At 34.2% G+C, this 21,042-nt stretch overlaps 1 protein-coding gene across 2 annotated transcripts in view; it reads left to right on the top strand.

Annotated features, from left to right (window-relative positions):
• Positions 1-21,042, top strand: part of CTNNA3 (catenin alpha 3) — a 1,492,617-nt gene that overhangs the window by 738,302 nt on the left and 733,273 nt on the right. For both annotated transcript variants that reach the window (XM_012762717.2, XM_012762715.2), the window contains exons 8-9: positions 10,812-10,892; positions 19,140-19,292. In XM_012762717.2, coding sequence (XP_012618171.2) covers positions 10,812-10,892; positions 19,140-19,292 — 234 coding nt within the window. The remainder of the gene's footprint in view (positions 1-10,811; positions 10,893-19,139; positions 19,293-21,042) is intronic.

Below are 21,042 nucleotides of genomic sequence, written 5' to 3'. Positions count from 1 at the left end.
CATTATCTTGGTCTGGCACATCAGTGTGAAATGCCCTGTGTGTATCTTGATTCTTTAGTTAGCGCTAACATTTTTAAATGAAATAAATAAGAATGGAAGATTTCCAATATTTGATGGGGTCTGACAGTAGAGGAAAAAGGGAGAGAATAGTTTTGAGCAGGAGCCATTGGTGCCTCTCAAGTTACACCATATAGATCAGTATTTATTCTGCTGAACATAACATAGTTAGATCCTTATGAGTTTTTTTTCTGTTAAAGATGTCTGTACAAATCAAGATTTATAGTGAATAATATTTTTAATAGGCTAAGAGTACTTGCTATAAAATAATATATTTATACATATTGTAAAGAAAATAATCTACTAATTTATCTTGGCGGAAAAAGTTTTGTATGACAAATTTATTGAAAGTGGAAGCTAAATTTATTTAATTTTCTTGCATGTTGCAGAATCTGAAACTCTAAGTTATGAACCTTGAAAGTGCTAATTGAGGGTAATAATCATAGAAAAGATTTATGTTAATCAGCAATAGCTACATCTCCATTGTACTCTTATAGTGTTAAAAATAAACATGTTTGCAAGATACAGATAGCAGTTAAAGATTAAAGTGAAAACAATAACCAGAAATCTATCTATTTTAGATTTCATATAGACAGGCTATAGAAATACTATGCTAGAAAGTCTATTATTCAAACTCCATAAAGCCCACTGTTGATGACATACTGAATATTATTAAACTATGAAAACTTGGCTTAGAAAACAAAAGAGTGGGAATTAGCTTCATGAAACTGGAGGAACAGCAGAAGATAAAATTTTAACAAGATCAGTGGTGTTCTAATTCTCTACCTCCCAAAGCATTTCAGAGACAGGAAAATTGCTAGAAAACAGTGGTTCTATTTTAAGAGATTGAAAATAATTTATTTGGTCGATGTATGTAATGTCATATCATTGCTTATTAGACTCTACTAGTGGTTGTGAGTATCATAGAAAAAGTCTTTGGTTTAAGAGTTCACATTATAACTGACAACAAAATACTGCATTCTTCCACTTTCTTACAGATAATCTTATGTTAGGATCACAGCTGTTTTCTTTAGGGGTAGGTGCTCTTCTAAAGCTGGCTGCTGGGTCAGGCATCACAAAATCAAAATGATTTCTACAATGAGTCAGATCTTCTGAAATATGCTAAGATCCTCTGATGATGACTCAATAAAAGAATTTTGGAAATTGAAATGTCAGTAAAGACATGATGTATGATTTAACCATTAATTGATTTTAGAGGATTCATGAACTTTGGCTTATATACCTGTATTTTATCTACATTGACTGTCTTGAATATTACATTATATTCAAGGGCTCAATATTCTTTGTAACAAGATAACTACAATCTTTCTGATGACCATAAACAAACCCTCCTGAAATAAATCTGTATCATGTTCCATATATTCATTTCTTCATTCATCTAAACATTCTTTAAAAAGTTATTCAAAGTAAATACTGAGTACCTGTTATGACCAAACACTGTTGAGGATATAGCAATGAATAAAATAGTTTATGTTCCTTACCTTCAATGATCTTACAATTAATTTTATTGCTAATAATAAATATAATTTACTGAATGTCAGTTATAAGAAAGTTACTGCTCTCCATGCTTTATGTACAGTATCTCATTTAATTCTCATAATAACCTTATAAAGCAGATATTGTCATCCTCATCCTATAGATGAGGAGACTGAAGTGTAGCTTACATACCTGACATGTGATCACTTTGTTAATAAGTCTTGGAACTAAGATTTGAAGCATATTTTTCTGATTCCGCTATTATCAGATTGCAGTTTATCATAAATGTTATTTTAGATGCAATGCAATTCACATAGAATGTCCTGACAAGCTGAGAAAATAAGTTCAGTTTCAAGAGCACAGAAATTATTTTAAACTCTTTTTATATGCTGACACAACTGGCCAATTTAATCAGTTTTGATTGCGAGATTAGGCAGATTTCTTATTTAATTGTTTTAAACCATTTATTTCTCAAGATATGTATTTCTTCAAACATTAGAAACAGCAACAAAAAGAATGCGTGCGCGCGCGCACACACACACACACACACACACACATACACACAGCCTGTGAGACTGACAGAAGATTTTCCATTATTTTGCTGTGTCAAATAAAAACATTATAAGTTACTACTAAATAACACCATTATTCCATAAAAGCAGTGGCAAAAACTTTAACATAAGAAAATGAAAATATCTTCAAAAAAGGTACTTCTTTTAGCTAAATAACTTGATAATCTATATTTTTGTATTTTTGCTGCATGAATCCTACAGCAAGTATTTAGGAACCATTAACATACACAATATCTTTGGGTCCTGTCCTGAACCTATGTGAAACCTTCAATTTTGAACTTATTCCCTTCCTTCAAAAGTTACCATAGCATGATTTATAGGAACAGTCACTAACCTAGAATTTGGCAAGACGTGAAATCCATTAGAGTAGGGTCATAGCAAGTTTGGTTTAATGCTGAATCACTGAAATAAATAAATTCCATATTTTAAATTTCTCCTGATTAAAAACACTATTCATTCTAGAGTTTGCTGGGTTTGAGTGGGGATTGAAAAACTCTAGCAGGAAAAGAGGAAAAATGGGAGATGGTAATTGAGGCAAATTAACACAAAACGTAGTAGCCTGAAGTGAAAATAGTGAAAGAGCCAGTGATTTTAGGAAACAAAATGTCAGGTAACTCCTGACTTTTCTAGACTCTTTCAAAGTTAACTAATGATCCCTGGGATGGATCTTTGCATCTGCACTTGCACATATGTGTGGCTGATTCTTCATGGATAAAAGAGAAATCTATGGTTTATATCCATCTCTGGGATTTGAAGGAGATGAGTAACATCCCTAGATGTTAATAAAAAATTATTAATTATTTACTCATAAAAAATTATTTAATTTTTTTTTTCACAGTGCAAACCCAAGCATATTTCTTTCAAGTTTGGTGAATATCAGTTGAAATACTATAGTCTGGCATATAAGCATGTCTGGTCTGAGAACACAGGCAACTGGCTGGAGTGTCGTGTTCTCAGTACTTGACTAGATACTCAAGTAGATATCAACAGAAAACTCTAGCACCACACACTGGTAGAACTGGCAGGGACCTTAGAATTTAGTTCAGTGACCTCTTTTTATACATGTTAAGGACCTTTGAGTCTAAGGACAAGAGTGGTGATTTACCTAAGTTGAGGTCAACCAGAGAGCTTATTTCAGAACTCCCATTTTCTGATCCACAGATTAGATGTCATCTTCATATCAAATTTATATTGTACCTTTTTGTAGGGAATGATAATAGCCTTTGAATAAAAACACTGATTTAATAGAATATTTGACAACTAACAGGATGGATGTTAATTACTTTTGTTAAAAATATAAACACTGATTATATTAATAAAGTAGTTTGAATATTACTTATTAATAAAAGTGTTAGCTATTCTTTCATTTATTCATTTTATCCACAGCTGTTAACTGAGTGCCAGATACTATAGTAAATACTAAGATTAAAGAGTTGACATTTCAAAGATGAGTAAGAGTGTAAATAAAAGATAATAAAAAGTTTCACAGGTGTTATAATTAGAATATGTAAAGAGATTAACAGAAACACAAATGAGAAGATTTTTAATTTTTATTTTTTATTGTGAGGTTGAAGAGAGTCAGAAAAGGTGAGATAGAGAATGAGGCAATTGAGCCGAGCATCAAATTATAAATTAAGAATTTTTCTCTTGAATGAAAAGAGATGAGGTTGTTTCAGGACAAGGGGTTAATGTTTGGAAAAGCTCAGGGAAATCAGCCAGCTGCTGTAGTTCAGGAAACACAAGTGTTATTGACATTAGTGACACTAATGATAAGTAAAATAATAGCTACTAATATTTCTTTAGCCTTTACTATTTGTATATCTTTATATATCCTTTATCTTTTTATTCCTTACAATATCCCTATAGCATAGTTATTGTAGTATACCCATTTTATAGGCAAGAAAACTAAGACTTTGAAGATTAAGTAACTTGTCCAAAGAACACATAGCTGTCAAGAGATAAGGCTCAGATTCAAACACAATTTTAACTGTCTCCACAGACTTCTATTCTGCTCATTATGTCTTAGAAACATATTTATGTAATTTTCATAATAGAAATATTAATTTGGGTTTAAGTTACAGTGCATTCAAATTGTTAGGGTAAGGTGGATTAAGTCTGAGATGGGGCTCAGCTCTAACTGATCCTACCATTTCTTGTTTGTCCTTCTGGGGCAAGATATTTAAATTTACTGAACTTCAGTGTCTTATATGCAAGTGTGTGAAGGGTTATTATGAACAGCAGTTGAGACAATACATGTAAAGTACTCACATGTGGTAGACATTTGACAAAATGTTGATTTCCCATCCCTGACTCCCAGTCCTACCCTAGCAGGCAGCTACCTGGGTACAGCATCTTACCTTCCCAAACACTACAAAAGTTCAATCTTCAATCTATTTCCTTTGGTAGCTGAATCACTTTATTCTTAAACAGTTGACTTTTTAAAACTTCATTTGAAATCTCAGAGTTAATTTTTGGCTTGCTTTAGTTTTATTTTCGTATCACAGACCTTGATTTAGAAAGATTATTTAGCATGCCCCATCAGGGTGTCTTCCTGACGTGCTATTCAGTACAGTTGTATTCTAGAAGAAGATATTTCATTTTTCATGCTTGTCTATTTGTATGTCTTTCATGCCTGAAAAATGTGGACTAGAATCTGTGCTTCTGCTATGTGTTAAGCATAAAATATTTTTAAAGCTATTTCTGTAGAAAATAACTAAGTTTAAGGACATAATATTTCATCTTTACCATGAAATAAAGATTTCCCACTAAAGGAAAATGTATCATTTTAAAAGGTTGAATAAAGTGGCACACATTTAAAAAACAAAAACAAAACATAACAAAACAACAAAAACATTTTCTTGCTGTTTAAATTCCACATAGGGCTCCTCTGCACTGATAACATTTTCATTTGACTATGCATTAGATAAATTTTTATTTGCTTTAAAACTCTTCTCTTAGCATTTGAAGCTTCATAGTTTTCTGGAGTGAGAATCATGGCCTGCCTATTTCAAACATCGCTTTTTATTTGTACCTTTGCAGGTTTGCATTATGCACAAGTTTTTACACATTTTCAATGGCTGTTTATACAAAAATTTCTACAATAAATGTAACATCTTATTCTATAATTTTTCCTTTTAGAGAACATGGCATTTTCATAGAATTTTAAGCTAGAAAATAATATGGAAACAATTTGGGGCAAACCTTCATTTTATAGATTCAGAAATTAAGATGCAGAAATGTTATGGGATTTGCTTATCTTATCTTGTTTTTTTATTTGCTTGTCTTACATATTTGTCTTATGTAGTCTTTTATTTCTCTATTTATTTAATAAATAACTTTTGAGCTCCTACTATGTCCAAAGCACTCTGCTAGATTCTATGAGGGACAAAATATGAGTAAGAGGTTTTTCTCTCTGAAGGATAATACAGTCTAGTGAGAGAGATGCATACAGGTAAGCAATTAACCATAGGACAAATACTAATGAAGGGAGCTCTCCACAAGCCCTTCAACAATTCCAAAACTAAAATCATCATCCTTGTGTTGATCTGGTTTTCTCCTTGAAGTAACCATTTCAATATACAGCACCATCATCTAGCCAGTCATCACTGCTGGAAACCTGGACACCAGCCTAGATTGTTCTCTTTCCTTTACCTGCCAGCATCTGTCAGTCATTTGTCTTACCCAGTTTACTCATACAGAGTCCTAAGTATATCGTTTTTCTTTATCCCGGCTGCCATTGCATTGGTTTCAATGCTTTCATTTTTCTTAGGGACTATTCCTGTGACCATCTAACTTTCTGTCTATTTTGTTCTTAATCTCCTCAAATCCACTGTGCAGATTCCAGCCAGTTTGATATAATGGTCTGGTTGTACCATTCACTCACTCAATTTCTATGACTCCCAGTTGTCTATAGGATCAACCTCATTACTTAATGTGGCAGACTTCCAAATCAAGACTCCCCTCACACTTTTTATACTGATTACCAAATGCTCTTTAAGGACTTTTACCTTTGTTCACGCTATCCCTGTCTCCCAGAATGGCCTTTTTTCCCATCTTCACTTAGTTGATTCTCGCAAATCCTTCAATATTCAGTCGTTACTTGCTCAGGATTCATCCCTCATCCTCAATAAACTGCTGCTTTCATCAAGCCATGTCTTACCCTTGATATCTATTAAATACTGTGATTATATCTATTTCTACCACCACATGTGTGCTCCTGAAAGGCAGTCACTAGGTCCAATGCATCATTTGTCCTTAGTATGTTGCCTGGCATACAATAGATAATAAAAAGTTATTGAATATGTTGAACTGTTTATTAAACTAAGTGTTATAAAAGTATAAAAAGAATTTTTAAAAAGTATCTTGGAAAAGAGTGATTAATTTCAACTAAGATAAAGAAAGGCTCTATGTGATTGAGTTGTATCTTAAAAGATGTCCATAATCAGAAAAGTAGGAGATGAAAAGTTAACAAAAGAGGTTTTTTATACAGAGTTTCTGAGCTATCATTGTATTGCCTAGAACATACATTAACCCATTAAAGGTTGATAAGTAAATATTAAGGTACATTATGTGAGGCCTTGAGCACCGTGATGAAGAATTTGTTCTTAATTTCATCAGTAATAGAGGGAAGGGCTTTAAAGCAAAGAAGGGATATAATTAGACCTCACATTTCTCCACTAAGGAGTAAGTACCTTTAGGGTTGGGATTTTTTTGTTTGTTCCCTGCTCACTACTTTATTCTCATTTAATTGAAAGGTGACTTTGCAGCTGGGTGTGGTGGTTTGTGCCTGTCATTTCAGCTGCTCAGCTGCTTGGGAGGCTGAGGTGTGGGGATTGCTCAAGCCCAGGAGGGGCTGCAATGAGCTAAGAAAGGGAGAGGAGAGAGAGAGAAGAAAGAAAGAAAGAAAGAAAGAAAGAAAGAAAGAAAGAAAGAAAGAAAGAAAGAAAGAAAGAAAGAAAGAAAGAAAGAAAGAAAGATGGACTTGCATGAAAGTAGGAACTCATATTTGAAAAAACAAATAAATGTTTTATAACAATACTGTCTAATAGAGCTTTCTGCAATAATGAAAATGTTCTATATCTGTGGCATATAATACAATAGCCACTAGATGAATGTGGCTATTGAGTACTTTAAATTGAGGAACTAAGGAACTAAATTTTAATGTTGTTTAACTTTAATTAATTTAAATTTAAATAGCCATGTGTGGCCAGTAGCTACAGTGTTGGGCAGCATAGTGTTCTTCCCAGCAGGGTCCCAAGCAGATGGAACACTCAGATTAGGATAATTCAAGCAGTTTATTTGTAAAGAGACCTTTTCCAAATGTGTGGGCAGCTTTAAGGGAACCACAAGAGGGTGCAATTAACTGTGGTCAGTTGTGTGCAAACAATGGTCAGGCAGAATTGATAATGAGACTTATAGTTAGATTATATAGGTTTAATAAGCCTGGATCACATTGGGACAGTATTTATAATATACAATAATAATTTTAATGAAATTTCATTGAATGAAGTCTATGCTCAGAACTGTTTCTTTTCAATAAAGTATTTCCTGGCAGTTTACTTACTGATGAAGAATCTGACTGCCTTCCCTGTACAGTGCTGATTTTTGCCATGTTTTCTCAGGGTCTTTCTTCCTGACACTCCACTGCAAGTGGTCCCTTTTCCATTAGCAGGGTTGTGCTGAATTAATGATGATGTCTCTTAAGGATTCCTTTAAGGAGCATGCTCTCTTTTGAGCACTTGGGATATAGGCAGGTCTGACTGTTATCTGTGGTTGTGTTTTAATATCCTGCTTCTTCCATTCCTTACCTTAGCACACAGAATTCACCTTTAGTCTTGGCTCATTGCTTGATGATTTGTTAAGGCTTTGAAAACAGAAGGAATGAAGCCCTTTAAGCAGGATGGGGCTATTTCTCCTTGCCTTATTTATTTTTATGCCATGCAAAAAGAATAAAGAGGCATAAAATGGCTTGAGTGAAGCCAAATAAATCTGGATAAATAGAGCAAGGACCCAATAAAAATCTGGAAGTGAAAAAGAAGAAAGGTGGTTGTGGTTGGAGGTGGAGCATGGAGGGAGAGTAAAGGAGGAAGGGAGAACTTTATATTTCCTATGATGATAGGGACTGTTCATTATTGCCAAGAGAACAAAATATCTTTGACCCAATGAGACATTTTAAACTAAGGTTAAGCTCTGGGTAGAAATTAGGAAATCATCTTTATAGCCCTTATTGAATCTCTTCATGCTGTCACCTCCTGTCATCGTTTATTAAAAGTTTTGTATGCTTCTGCTGCTAGCTCTGAGAAGGCTGACATCTTTTAGTTGTGATGAATCACACTACAGAAGCTAGTGAGTTTTTACAGCCAACACAACAGGAGTCTCCCATGTTATTCCTTATACCGTGTGTGTGTGTGTGTGTGTGTGTGTGTGTGTGTGTGTGTGTGTGTCTGTGTGTGTGTGTTTGGTGGTGGCGGAGGGGTGTCTTTGTCTGTCTCACGCCTGCCCCTTTTATACTGTCTCTGCTTTCATGAAGTGGAAAGAGATACATCCAAGAGCTAATATTGCATGGAACTACAGAATAAGAGCTAGATTCTTTAGGTAAAATTAGAAACTGTCTTATAGCCTATTATGTATCTGTTTATACCATTGCCTTACATATCTCTGAATTAACTCTCACAATTCTCCATGGCTAAAATGGAGCTGTGACAAGTAGCCAAAGCTTTCTTCTGGGTAATTGCGACTAGTGCTCTGATATCCAGAATTTTATAGTGCTCCTTGAAATAACCTAACCTGAAATAACCTAAACCTTGTTTACCCTCTTTCTTCACTAAACACAGTTTACATTATGTACACATTCCACACTCTCTTTCAAAAATAAAATGTGGTAAAGGACCTAATGATCCTCTACTATGTCTCCCTATAGGAAGCAGTTGGAAATGTGTGGTGCCAATATTTGGCTGTTATAGTGCCTGGGAATTGATATTAGAATTTAGTAGACATGGGTCCATGGATGCCAAACATCTTGCAAGTATATGGGAGGGTCTCAAACGATGATCATTTTTTCACACCTTAAATATCAGTAACACAGCTGCTGAAAAAATCTAGGCCTAACTGAGGTTTAGGTGGGTACCAGAAACCTCAGCTAATAGAGTTCTTTAGCTGTGCATTGAAGCTAAGTGCTAAAATCTCCTCCAGAGTATACTATGACAACTTCCTGGAATATAGGAAGGTCCCTAATAAAACTATGTTGTGTTTTGAACCAAGTTTTTTTATAAACTCAATTCAATAAGGCCTATGTAAGTTATTAGCAAAAATAGAAAAAAAAATTAAGATATACTTGCCAATATCAAGATTCTAACAGTATTGCAAGGGTAATGAGCAGGCAAAGAATTAAAATGAGTATATTGGGAAATGTTCAAAATGCTATTGGAACAAAGAGAGGTGAGAGTTTACTTTTCAGCAGAGTTTTTAGGGGAATTCTTTGTGGAAAACTTTGAGGGACATGTAGGATTTTCACAAGAGTTGTTTTGGAAGATGCACTCTGAAGTCAAAGGTACATTATAAGAAGTTAGAGGAAGAGATAGAAAAGTATAAGAATGTTGCTACCATAAACGTTAGTACTTGGGAAGATATGTCAAGAGATAAAATCAAAAAGGTAAGTTTTTGAATTTCTTGTTAATGAGTCTTTCCACTTGAGACTATGGATTTATGTATAAGTTTAGTCACTAGGAATAGAGTTTGACATGCAGCCTAATGGCCTATACTTGGCCTCAGCATCCTTTTTCACCAAGTCCATGCTATAAACTCCTTCAGTTATCAGCTGCTTTAACTTGCCTTTGTGATTTTCAAGGTCTCCTCTTAAGAGCTCTTTTCAGTTTATTAATTTAAATAGTGGCAGTTTTCCTAGAGGTGAATCACATAATGATTTTTTTCAATCTCTTTTATACGCAATATCACTGAAAAAAGTATGATCAGATTTAATCCAGTCGTCTCCCACAAAAATAATATGTAGAAAATACCAACCAAGGTGACTCTCTATGTGCTTAATAGCCTAAAGATTTAGGTTAAGGATATAACAGAGAGAATTGTTCTGCTCAAAGAATAAAAAGGTGTTGCACAAATTATCTTAAAGAGCCAAAAACAGCGTCCAGTTCTTACTTAAAACAATTTGTTCTTGGAATATTGTCAGCTAAAATTGTGGTCAACTTTTGCAAATTGTATGAATTTGCACTGCATATTTTATTTAGTGTTTAGCAAAACTCCAATATGGCTCTGCATAACTTACACAATACACCATGAAAATGACTTCAGAAACTCCCACAGAAGTTGACAAATTGGGCATCTAATGCTTTTAAGTTAATTGCATGCTTAGCGGTTAAATAGTTGACTTGTTAAGAATGAAGATCACAGTTTCATGGAGATAATGCTCTGCCTACTGCCACACTGAATACAACCCAACCTTGTATCAGAAATATTACAGAAGCTTAGAAGAAAATAATGTGAGCTTTAATCACCATTCTACTTAGTCTTAAGTGAAATGCTCATGAATCATATATAATATCATAGCAGTTTTGAAGCCTATTCTTGAATTTCAAGCTGTTATTTTCAGAAAATTTAGAAAGCAAATTGCTAAGTGATAAAGAGTAATTTGATAGCATTGCTTATGTCATTTTTTTTTCTTCTTTGCAGACTGGAAGAAAAGAAAGGAGTAATACCCTGAATATTGCTATAGACAACATGTGCAAGAAGACAAGAGATCTTCGCAGACAGGTGAGGGAAGAGAGAGATACAGAGACAAATTTCTGTCTACACACACCAAATAGGATGTTTTACTCATTGCTGGAATATTTATTTCATATTTTTGTTTTTTAAAATTAATTTGGAACACACAAAAATTTTTACTTTCTACAATTATATACTGCAAACTTTTTTTGTGGCAAACATAAAGTAGAAGAAAGAATGTGTGCTTTACTGTCAGGCAGAATTACATTCAAATCCTGGCTCTGTCTTCATCAGTTGTGAGGTTTGGGTACAGCTTTCATCTCACTGAGCTTCTCTAAACCTATAAAATGTAATTAATAATACACAATAGGGCTGCAAGGATTAAATATAATGCATATCAGTGTCTGGTCCATAGTAGGTTTTTAGGTAATGTGGTAAATTGATTCAATTACATGAAAAACTGAGTTTATCATCCAAATGCTTAGAGTAAACAGCTAGTAAGTGGTAACTCGGAGACCCTACCAATCCCCTTTTTAATTCTTTTCAGTATGTTTCAAAAATTAATTTCTGTTTAAGTTAAGGCTACTTTTTAACCTTAGGTCATCAGAAACATAGGATTAGAAAGGATTTCATTAAACAATTAAAAAGTCCAGTATTATGCCACAAGTTATTTTTTTCCCCAGAAATATGAAGACTTAGCTATTTTCAAAGACCTTTGCTCTTCATTCCTTTCCACTATTTAATAACCAGAGTTCTTTCTCATGTACAGCTTTAACTTGGTCATCATTAACTCATAACAGAGGGGCAAAAAGCTTTTCAACCATAAGCTTTTAATGCAATGTATTATTGTAGTTTAATGGGAAGATTTAGTAAAATGGCTGAGCAATCTTTTAATTCAGAAGTAGATTTGCAAATGGAACAAATAGGGATCTTCAGCCATTTCATATTAGCTGCGTAAAAACACAGTTTTCAAGTCCGTGAAAATCCCAATCTCAACCTTATGGCCTTAATATGAATTCTATCCTCTACTGTCAGCGCTTAAAATCACAGAATGTAAGAGTTGGAAGGAACTTAGCACACCTGTCTTACGATGCAGATGAGAAAGCAGGCCAGTGTGGTGAGGTGATCTGCCTAAGGAGGAAGGAGCATTGGATCAGAACCCACACCAGGAATCAGAAACTTATACCCCCAAGAGTCATCTTCCTCCTTTGTTGCATGATTTCTGTTCTCAATCTTATTCGGGATTTCTATCCCATCTGCTTCAGTATCCTACATTCCTGTCTCCTCCCTCTGTATTGCCTTCAACAGTTATGCAAAGAGAGCTAATCTACATTTACACCTCCAAATCATTATTTTTCTTTAAAAAGTCAAGAAAAAGCAGTTCTTTATGAATGGAATTACCAGATTTATCAAACAAAAGCACAAGGTGCTCTGTTAAATTTAAATTTCAGATTAACAACAAACATGTTTTAGTATAATTATGTCCCAAATATTCCTTGGGGCATACTTGTATTTAAAAGTTGTTAATCTGAAATTCAAATTTAACCGAGTATCTTATATTTTATCTTGTAATCCGGCACATGTTTCCATCTCACTACCACTAGTGAGATATAGAAATAGCATTGGGAATTACTAATACTATTTTTCATAGTAAGGAGTTATTTTCAACTTATAGAGAACTGCTGCATTATGGAGGTATGAAATCTTATATAGTTACACAGTTAAAACATCTGCATTATTTCTACTTTCTATCTATGTTTAACAAATCACTATGAACAACAAAAATCTTGGTTTCATCTCATGATTCCATGAATGGATGGGCTGGGGGTCAGCAGGGCCATTTCTGTAGTATTTTCACAGTACTTTCCCACATAGTGGCAGTCACATGGTGACTGTGGCTGGGTTCGGGGCTTGATGTTTGAACCTCAGTGCTTCTTTCTGTTCCCTCTGTTCATGTAGCATCTGTTCTTTTATAGCCCTTCTATGTGGGCTTCTCTCTCCAGCAGGGTAGCCTGGATTTCTTACACGATGGTTCAAGGTGCAAAGAAAGGAGAGATGGAAGCTTCCAGGCTATCTTAATGCCTGAGCTCCAAAGTCATGGACTATTGTTTCCTCTACGTTCTGTAGGTCAAAACAGTCATAAACCCTACTCTTGGTCAACAGGAGCAGGTGGAAGCTCTATCTCTTGTAGAAGAAGTGGTATGTATGTACAGGAAGGGGTGGAATTGTTAGCAGCCATCTTTGAACGCAGTCATGATCTTTGGTGTTGGTGAAGTTAGTTGCTATGTTTCTTTCTCATTGTCATCACCTGCTCTCCCCCTGGTACTTCATTTTCTCATCTTGATGTTTATGCTTTTGAAAATAATAAAAATTAATTTACAAAACAATGTTATCTCTATCTCTTCTTATTTTTCAAAGTTTATCTAACAATTTCTTTTAAACATCGTACATATATTCTTTCTCACAGGAAAGAAAAAGCCCTACCCTTAAAATGTTTTTCTTTGGGATATTTAATGTTCATCTTCTCTAGAACTGGTTTCATTTGTTTGTTTTTAGTGAAAAAAAAATAAGCACAGTCCATCTTCCTGTGCATTCATCCTTATCCTCTTTCTTAGCCATGGCTTTTCCATCAGTAACACAGAAGCATTTTAGCTTCAGTTCAGTGGATGATTGGACTTCTTCCTTGAGGAATGAGATAGATTGCTTAGAAATATCTGAAGAGAAGCAAATTATAGATTTAGGGGCATCAATTTGGAATGTTCTAGATGGTGACAAAGTACTTATTTGTTCCAACTTTCTTGCTCTGTGATTTTCTTGCCTATTTTACTAGGGAACAAAGATAGATGTCCTTGGCATGGTGTTCTAGGTTCTTTGTGACTTGGCCATGACTTAATCCCCATTATTCTTAATGTTCCTTCTCCTTCAGCTCTCCTTCTCCATTTCTCCTTCTCATCAAACCAAGACATTAACCTGTTCTCTGACTAAAGAGTCTACTATTCACCAAAATTTCCATTGCCTCCCTCTCAAACCCACTTGCATCATTGTCTATATGGATTGTTCAGCTTTGTGCCTTCTTCACTCACTCCCCTTTCACCTCCACCCATGCCCAAATCAATTAAATTCAAGATTAGTGTAAATGCTACATCTTCAATGAAACCTTTGCTATTTTTACTAGTAGAATTAATCTTTTTCTTCCAGGAGCATTTATAGCATGTATACTTCTATTATAACAGTGATCATATTCTTCTTATATTTTCTTCCTTTCTTTTTTTAAAATTTTATTTCAGAATGTTACAGGGGTACAAATGTTTGGGTTACATAAATTTCTTTTAAACCATTTGAGTCAATGTTATAAGTGTTCCCATCACCCAGATAGTGTGCATTTTTCTCCTTAGGTGTGTGAATTTACCCATCCCTTTCTTCCCCTTCCTGCCTGTTTGATTAATGAGTCAACATACCAAACATCACCTGCTAACTGGTAGAGCCACAGGTCTAGCCCAAATGCATTCAATCTCAGCCCATGTTTGTAACCAAGGACAATGGCCTATTCGCTTTCAGAAACCTGATGCCTAATCCACTCATTTTACCATCATGAATTCTTTTCTTCCTTATTGCTTATTTTATAAGCTTTTTTAAATTTAAAATTTCTTCTTCCTTTAGCCTCCTTTCCCATCACTCATTTGAGAATTGCATACCTAATGGAACTCTCTCAATAAAAGGAGGAAGATTTTTAAACATCCCTTATTCAAAAATTTAAACAATTAAATATATTTCATTTATATTATGCAGAGTGAAACTTACATTTGATTTCACTAAAGGAAGGTTAAAATTTTTATTTGTGTATATTCATAAAACAATTTTTTTTTAATTTCATAAGTGCCAAAATAAGAATGAGGTATGTCAAATAAAAAAAAGATTCTGGTAAAAATAAAATAAATAAACAACTAGATTCATCCTTTAGTCGCTGAGTTGCTGAATTGCTAGATCCACCTCTTCTCCATGTTGGTAGTACCAGCACAACACTCAAAAAAAATATATATATATATGTACATATATATATATATATATATATATATATATATATATATAGGCTCTTATAAGCCCTAATCATCATTCTCATCATCAAATATTAAGTATCTATAAGATACAAGTTTCACTAAATTGAAATAATAGGTATACACTGAATTAATTATCAGTTAACTTATTCTTACCAGTCAACTAAGCTTTGAAAATCATATTTTGCTATTTGACTTAAAATTGAAATGGTGTTATATGCAAATATGCTTTTCTAGTTCTCTGAGGATGATTCTTTTCTAAAAATGCTTTCTCCTCTTTCTATTCCTCTTCTCCTCACAATTTTATTCTTTCTATTTCTTTGTTTGGTTGTGTGGTAATAGGGGCTTTCTTAGAGTTTTCACATAGGGCTTTCACTTTTGGGTTTCAATTGTAGAGAAATATATTATTTTATTTGAGATCCCAAACCACTTACATCAGTGGGAAATAGAAAAATTGATGTCTCAAGGCCTTTTATTAAACTGTAGTGAGAAAGATGGAAAATGCCTCAGTTTGGTTTTATTCTGACATCTTTCATATCTGGCCACAAACAGATATTTATTGAAAATACATACTTCTAACTCCTACTGGACCCCCAGTAACTTCAGATTTTAGTGCCGTGGCTTCTATTTCCACATTAGCATGTTGAATTCTTCCTTAAACTTTTTTGTTTATCATGCAAGTTAAAGGAATGCATTACACCATAGGGCAGGAAAATAATATGAAAGAAGCTATTTAAGTAGTATACAGGTATACATATCTGTGCAATCTATTGAAAAAATATTTATATGAATATGTCAGAACATGTAAAGAAAATTGCTTAGCACAACATTCTAGTCCTTCCACATCTTGTCCCTATCTGCATTTCTAATCCTATCTCATAATAATTCCTCTTTCACATTCAGCATAATTCAGGGCATGACAGAACCAAACCCAGTGGTGTACAGAGCAGAAGTAGCAGAGTATAATCAATAATGAGTAGTTTATGAGTTTGGAGTCTGAATCTTAATGACCAAACATTAACACCAGACAAAGATGCCTGTTTTAGTTGCATTTTCCTGAAAGCAAAGTCTAAGACTGGGGCCTTAGTACAGGTAGTTTATTTGGGAGAGGATTCCTAGAAACAAGTGTGAGAGAAAAAAAGTGAGACAGGGAAAGAGGACACGATATGCTGTTGAGGTTGCTGCTGTAGACAACAGGAGCTTAAGGACCCCTGAGAATGAACAGAATGTCTCCCAAAATTATCTGACCATTGGATAGAAGCTGGGAATGTTATTCAGTAGCTCCCATTCCCATTGGTCAAGGGTTGTTCCCAGTGGTGGGGACTCTCCAGAACTTCCAGGCTGTGTTTGTGTTTAGGCTGAGAACCTCACAGAGACTTGGAACAACCCTTGAGACAGAATAACAAAAATAAGAATGGAATGCATGCAAGAGGCATGGGATAGCTCCAGAGGGCACAGAATTGTTCCCCACAACAACAGCTGAAATTAGAGATAGGTCTAGGGGATGAGATGCTGCCTACCAAAAGCCTACAACATGGTCCATAATCATAGATAATCAGGAATTGGCAAGTTAGACAAAGACTAGTGAGGAAATTGTAGGTCAATTGATGTAATTATGCTGTTTGTTATTTACATGGGTTAAGATGATTTCAATGAGAAAGATATCTCCCTACCTCTGACTATGTGCTATCATTCAGTCTAACACAAGTCACTAATTTCTGGCCAATTTCTTCTGTCCTGAGACAAAAAGATTACAAAGATTGGCACAATGTGCTACAGTGTTTTTCATCTCTCATCCTTAAGTCAATATATATTTTTTGAAAAGCACAAGAAGGCAATAGTTTTTGGATATAGTTCAAGATGGGAACTTACATCGAAGTCTTTTATGTGAAAAATCATCCCTCTTTAAACATGTGTCTAAAGGTAGTGAATAGCAAGTCTTGCTTTTTCATGTCACAATCAAATGACTAGAAACAGGAGTTCATACTCATTGTCTTCACCTCCTTGTCTCCCATTCACTTTTCAAACCATAGCAATAGGACTCTTACTGACACTTTTCTGCTAGAACTGTTCTTACTAAGTTCATCAATAAACTATTAGTAGTCAACACAATGGACAAGTCACAAGTCTATTTTTTTTAAACTTCTCTTTAAAATTTGACTCTGAAGCCTATTCTCTTCTTGAAATATATGTATTTTTGTTGTCAGTCTCCTGGTTTTCCTATATTGTAATACTTAATGACTTTCACTTCTCCACTAGCTTATAAGGGACCATGCATTTTTATCTGGATGTACCTTACAATGTTTTGCTTTTGGTAGAAAAGTGAGGAAATAGTGTTCAGAAATATTTGTCACATTGAATGAAATCAAAAACAGAAGAGAAGATTCAACAGTTCCATGATGTGACTATTATAATTATGTTTGGTAGGATAACTACATTTGGAGAGTATTGACACACAGATTTATTTGAAAGTTTGTATACTTGTTGGTCATTTGTACTCTTTGTTTCTTGGCCATTATCTCAGTTGCTTCTTAGGGCCTACTCTCATCTACATGACTCCCACAAATGGTAATGTTTCCTAAGATTTTTTTTTTTTATCTCCTCACTGTGTGTCTTTCTCTGTATGGTCCCATCCACCTCCCTCACCTGGCTTTTCCTCTCATGTGCTGGCTCTTAATGGTATATCTCTAGTGCAGATCTCCTCTCAGCTCTCCTTCTGCATATCCCAATTGCAAATGAAAGAAGAAAAAGCTAGAAGGCAGGGGTGGTCATTGAAAAGTGTCCATCCTCTGAGAGAGTCCTACTTTTCTCCTATGTATCTGAAACTTACACAACCTGTAGTTCCCAGTTCAAATCCTAACTTGTGAACTCCTACCTAACTTCCCTAGTCCACTTCCTATAGACAGCAAACAAATTATTCATTCACTTAATAATCTTCCTTAATTCATTTAAGGTCTTTCCCTTGGCTTGTAATCCCTTTAGCATTCTACACTCTGTCCTAATAAGTGCTCAGTATATATTAATTAAATGCCATTAATGATTCACTTTTCTACATGCTAAGCAGAATCCTTCCTTGGGGATCTTTCTATAGCCTTTGTGAGATTGTTAGTAGCCAAAAAATTTCATAGCTCTTTTGAGCAAGCTTTCCCATCTAGGGCAGAGGTATTTTTCTCCTTGAAACCAATAATTATTATGGATGTATAATTCTATGATTATTATAGGTAAACTGTACTTTTTTAAAGCAGCTCTATCATTGAGACCCATGAAAATGTATTACTACTCATTCTCACATAATCTAAAATTAGGCTAAGTGTCTATTGGATTAAAAAAAAACTAAAATATAATTTTCACAGAAGGCAAATTCCATTTTCCTGTCTGATAGCTATGTATCTTTTTGTTTTATTGTATAAAGGTTATTAAACTAAATGAGAGGGTTGACCCCAAATCCTTGGGCCCATTCATATTCATTGACATTGTTAATGAAACATTTCAAGAGATTGTGATACATAAAGTCTCAATATTATATAAATAAATGAATTAATTTTCCAATACAATTTTAAATCTCAGAAAATATCTGAATAGAGTAATTGCCTGATTATCATTTATAAGCTTACATGTAATCTAATTTAAAAAAACTAATTGTTGGAGAATGTTATAGTTGTTTAATAATTTAAGGTGTGAGGGCAAGAACAATTAAGGCAAATGGGGAAAATTGGACATCAAACTCATTTATTATTCTTCTTGCTCTATTAATCTGTTATCAACTGGCATAATCAGTGATCTAACTTAGTTTAATTACCATGAAGTCTACAATTTAGCTAATCAAAATGTATCATCAGTTTCTTTAACAAGGTAGAAAACATTTTATAATTTCTAATTATGAAAATACAAGATGTACAATGTTATTTGTACACATGCATAAACATTCTAGTAGTACAATTTCTTTGAAAAAAAGAGTATTAGCATTTTAATGTGACTTCTGGGTTAAGTATAATTTTTAAGAAAAAATAGTTACTTTTGAGAGCAAGGGAACTATTGGTGGATGATTTTTTTTCCCAGATTTTTTTGTTTGTTTTAGTTTCTTAAGGTACATTAAGATATAGTCTTAAATATAATGATTTTAGAGATCATGCATAAAATCTATTAAATGAATTTTGTGACCATCAACATTGTAAGAATAGGAAATAATATGAACTATTTCCTGAGTAAAAAAAACCCTGAATTTTTTATTTCTTCTCAGCTCCGCAAGGCTATTATAGATCATGTGTCAGACTCTTTCTTGGATACGACAGTCCCACTTTTGGTTCTCATTGAGGCCGCTAAGAATGGCCGGGAAAAGGAAATAAAAGAATATGCTGCGATATTTCATGAACACACCAGCAGGCTAGTAGAGGTAAGCATGCTAGAACTGTAACTACTTTAAATCTGTGAGAATGAAGCTTCCATTCCCCATTTAGGGTTGATCTGTACTCAAATAAGAACTTTTGATAACATATTACCAATGTAGCCGAGTTGAGTCAAGGTAATAAGAAGACGTATATGTCAAATAGTATATAAACCAACCCACACTGGCTTGGAAAAGAAGCAATTTACTTAGAAAGAGCTATAAGACTATGTGCAGTATTGGGTTGTTAAAAAGTACATATTTTATCAGAGCTACACAAAAGAACTGGCTAACTGCTGATACTTTGTTTTATCTTTACAAATATTTTCTTCCCATTCAAACTTAAAAGTATCAGATACTTGATCTCATGCTATTTTATTTTTTCTCTGCCATCTTTTCATGGCTGTTATTACTCCTCTAGTCTTTCAAATCATATTCAACTATGTAACGTGACTATAGAATAAGAATGTATAAAAGTAGAGAGATCTATAAATAATTAAGTAGGGGAAATGGATTGGCTCATGTCCCAGTAGTGGCAAAAGGAGAGGATAAAACTATAATTCACTTTGTTGGGACACTAATGACATGGTATACCCGTGATTTGAGGAGCAGGGTGGCATATTGCTGAATCTCCATAAAGTACTGAGAGATTCCCAGGAGAGAAAGAAGGCAACCTTCTGTATTATGGACATCAATAACACAGCTATAGTATAAGAGAGAGCCTGAATGAAAGAATTTCTACCACACATAAGATGACAGTACTCACAAGGACAGGAACCAGGGGCAAGAAGGAGGAAATGTGATTGGCCACAACCATGTACCTGAACTGATACTCAGCTGGCACTCATTAGTATGGCTACACCAGTTGTTTATGACTGCTGTCAATCCTTATTGCTAGTGCCCATGCCATCCTGGTTATTAAGTTTTTTGACTACCACACCTTCCTATACCAGCCATGAATTCTGTGGTGAAATATGCTTTGGTGGCCCAAATGCTTGTACAACTTGTGAGTGAAAAATAATCACCTTGTGAATTAGAATCACAGAATTTGATATAACATCTACTAAAAAAAAGCTTTCCTAGCATCTTTAATGTGGACCCACTAGGAAGGAGGTTTCCTATGTAGCTAGCATATGTACTATAAACTCTCCTTCTGGATTCTAATCTCCACAACTAGAAGATGAAAGGAGTAGAGGAACACATGATTACTAAGATTATTTTAGCCCTAAAACTGCCCCATCTTCAACTTCGAAATCTCCTTTGAAAAAAAAAAGAAATCTCCTTTGAAGTTCCCAAGAATTCTGTGAACCGAGCAAGTGTTATAATCCCAATTAAATTTATATGCAAATAAAGGTACAAAACCCAAACCAAGCTACTTAGAGTCAAAGCTGATTTCCAGGATTGCTATTTTTAATTAGTTAATTCAATTATTTATTCTGTATCTAGTTTTATGTATTCCTTCATGTACCCATTTCTCCAATATGTATTAACTCTACCCACAAGACAATGTTAAAAGTCAGAGGGCAGAGCAATGGGGACAGGTTGTAAAAGTCAAAAACTAAGCATAGTCCCTGACAGTCATAAAATTTTTATGAAAAATGGGTTCTGTAAAGTGAAGGCACACCAAATTATGAAAACAGCTTTTTAAATCAAATCCTCTGAAAATAAAATTTAATTCTGCTAATTAAATTACATCTTTATTTCTATTTCTCACTTTAGTGTTTCTGTGAAGAAGGGTGCTTTGGTCAAACAATTTTGG

This window comes from Microcebus murinus, chromosome 14 (assembly GCF_040939455.1).
Source record: "Microcebus murinus isolate Inina chromosome 14, M.murinus_Inina_mat1.0, whole genome shotgun sequence".
Taxonomy (NCBI): domain Eukaryota; kingdom Metazoa; phylum Chordata; class Mammalia; order Primates; family Cheirogaleidae; genus Microcebus; species Microcebus murinus.
Note: the sequence above shows the minus strand (reverse complement) of the source record. Positions and strands in the feature narration are given on the sequence as shown.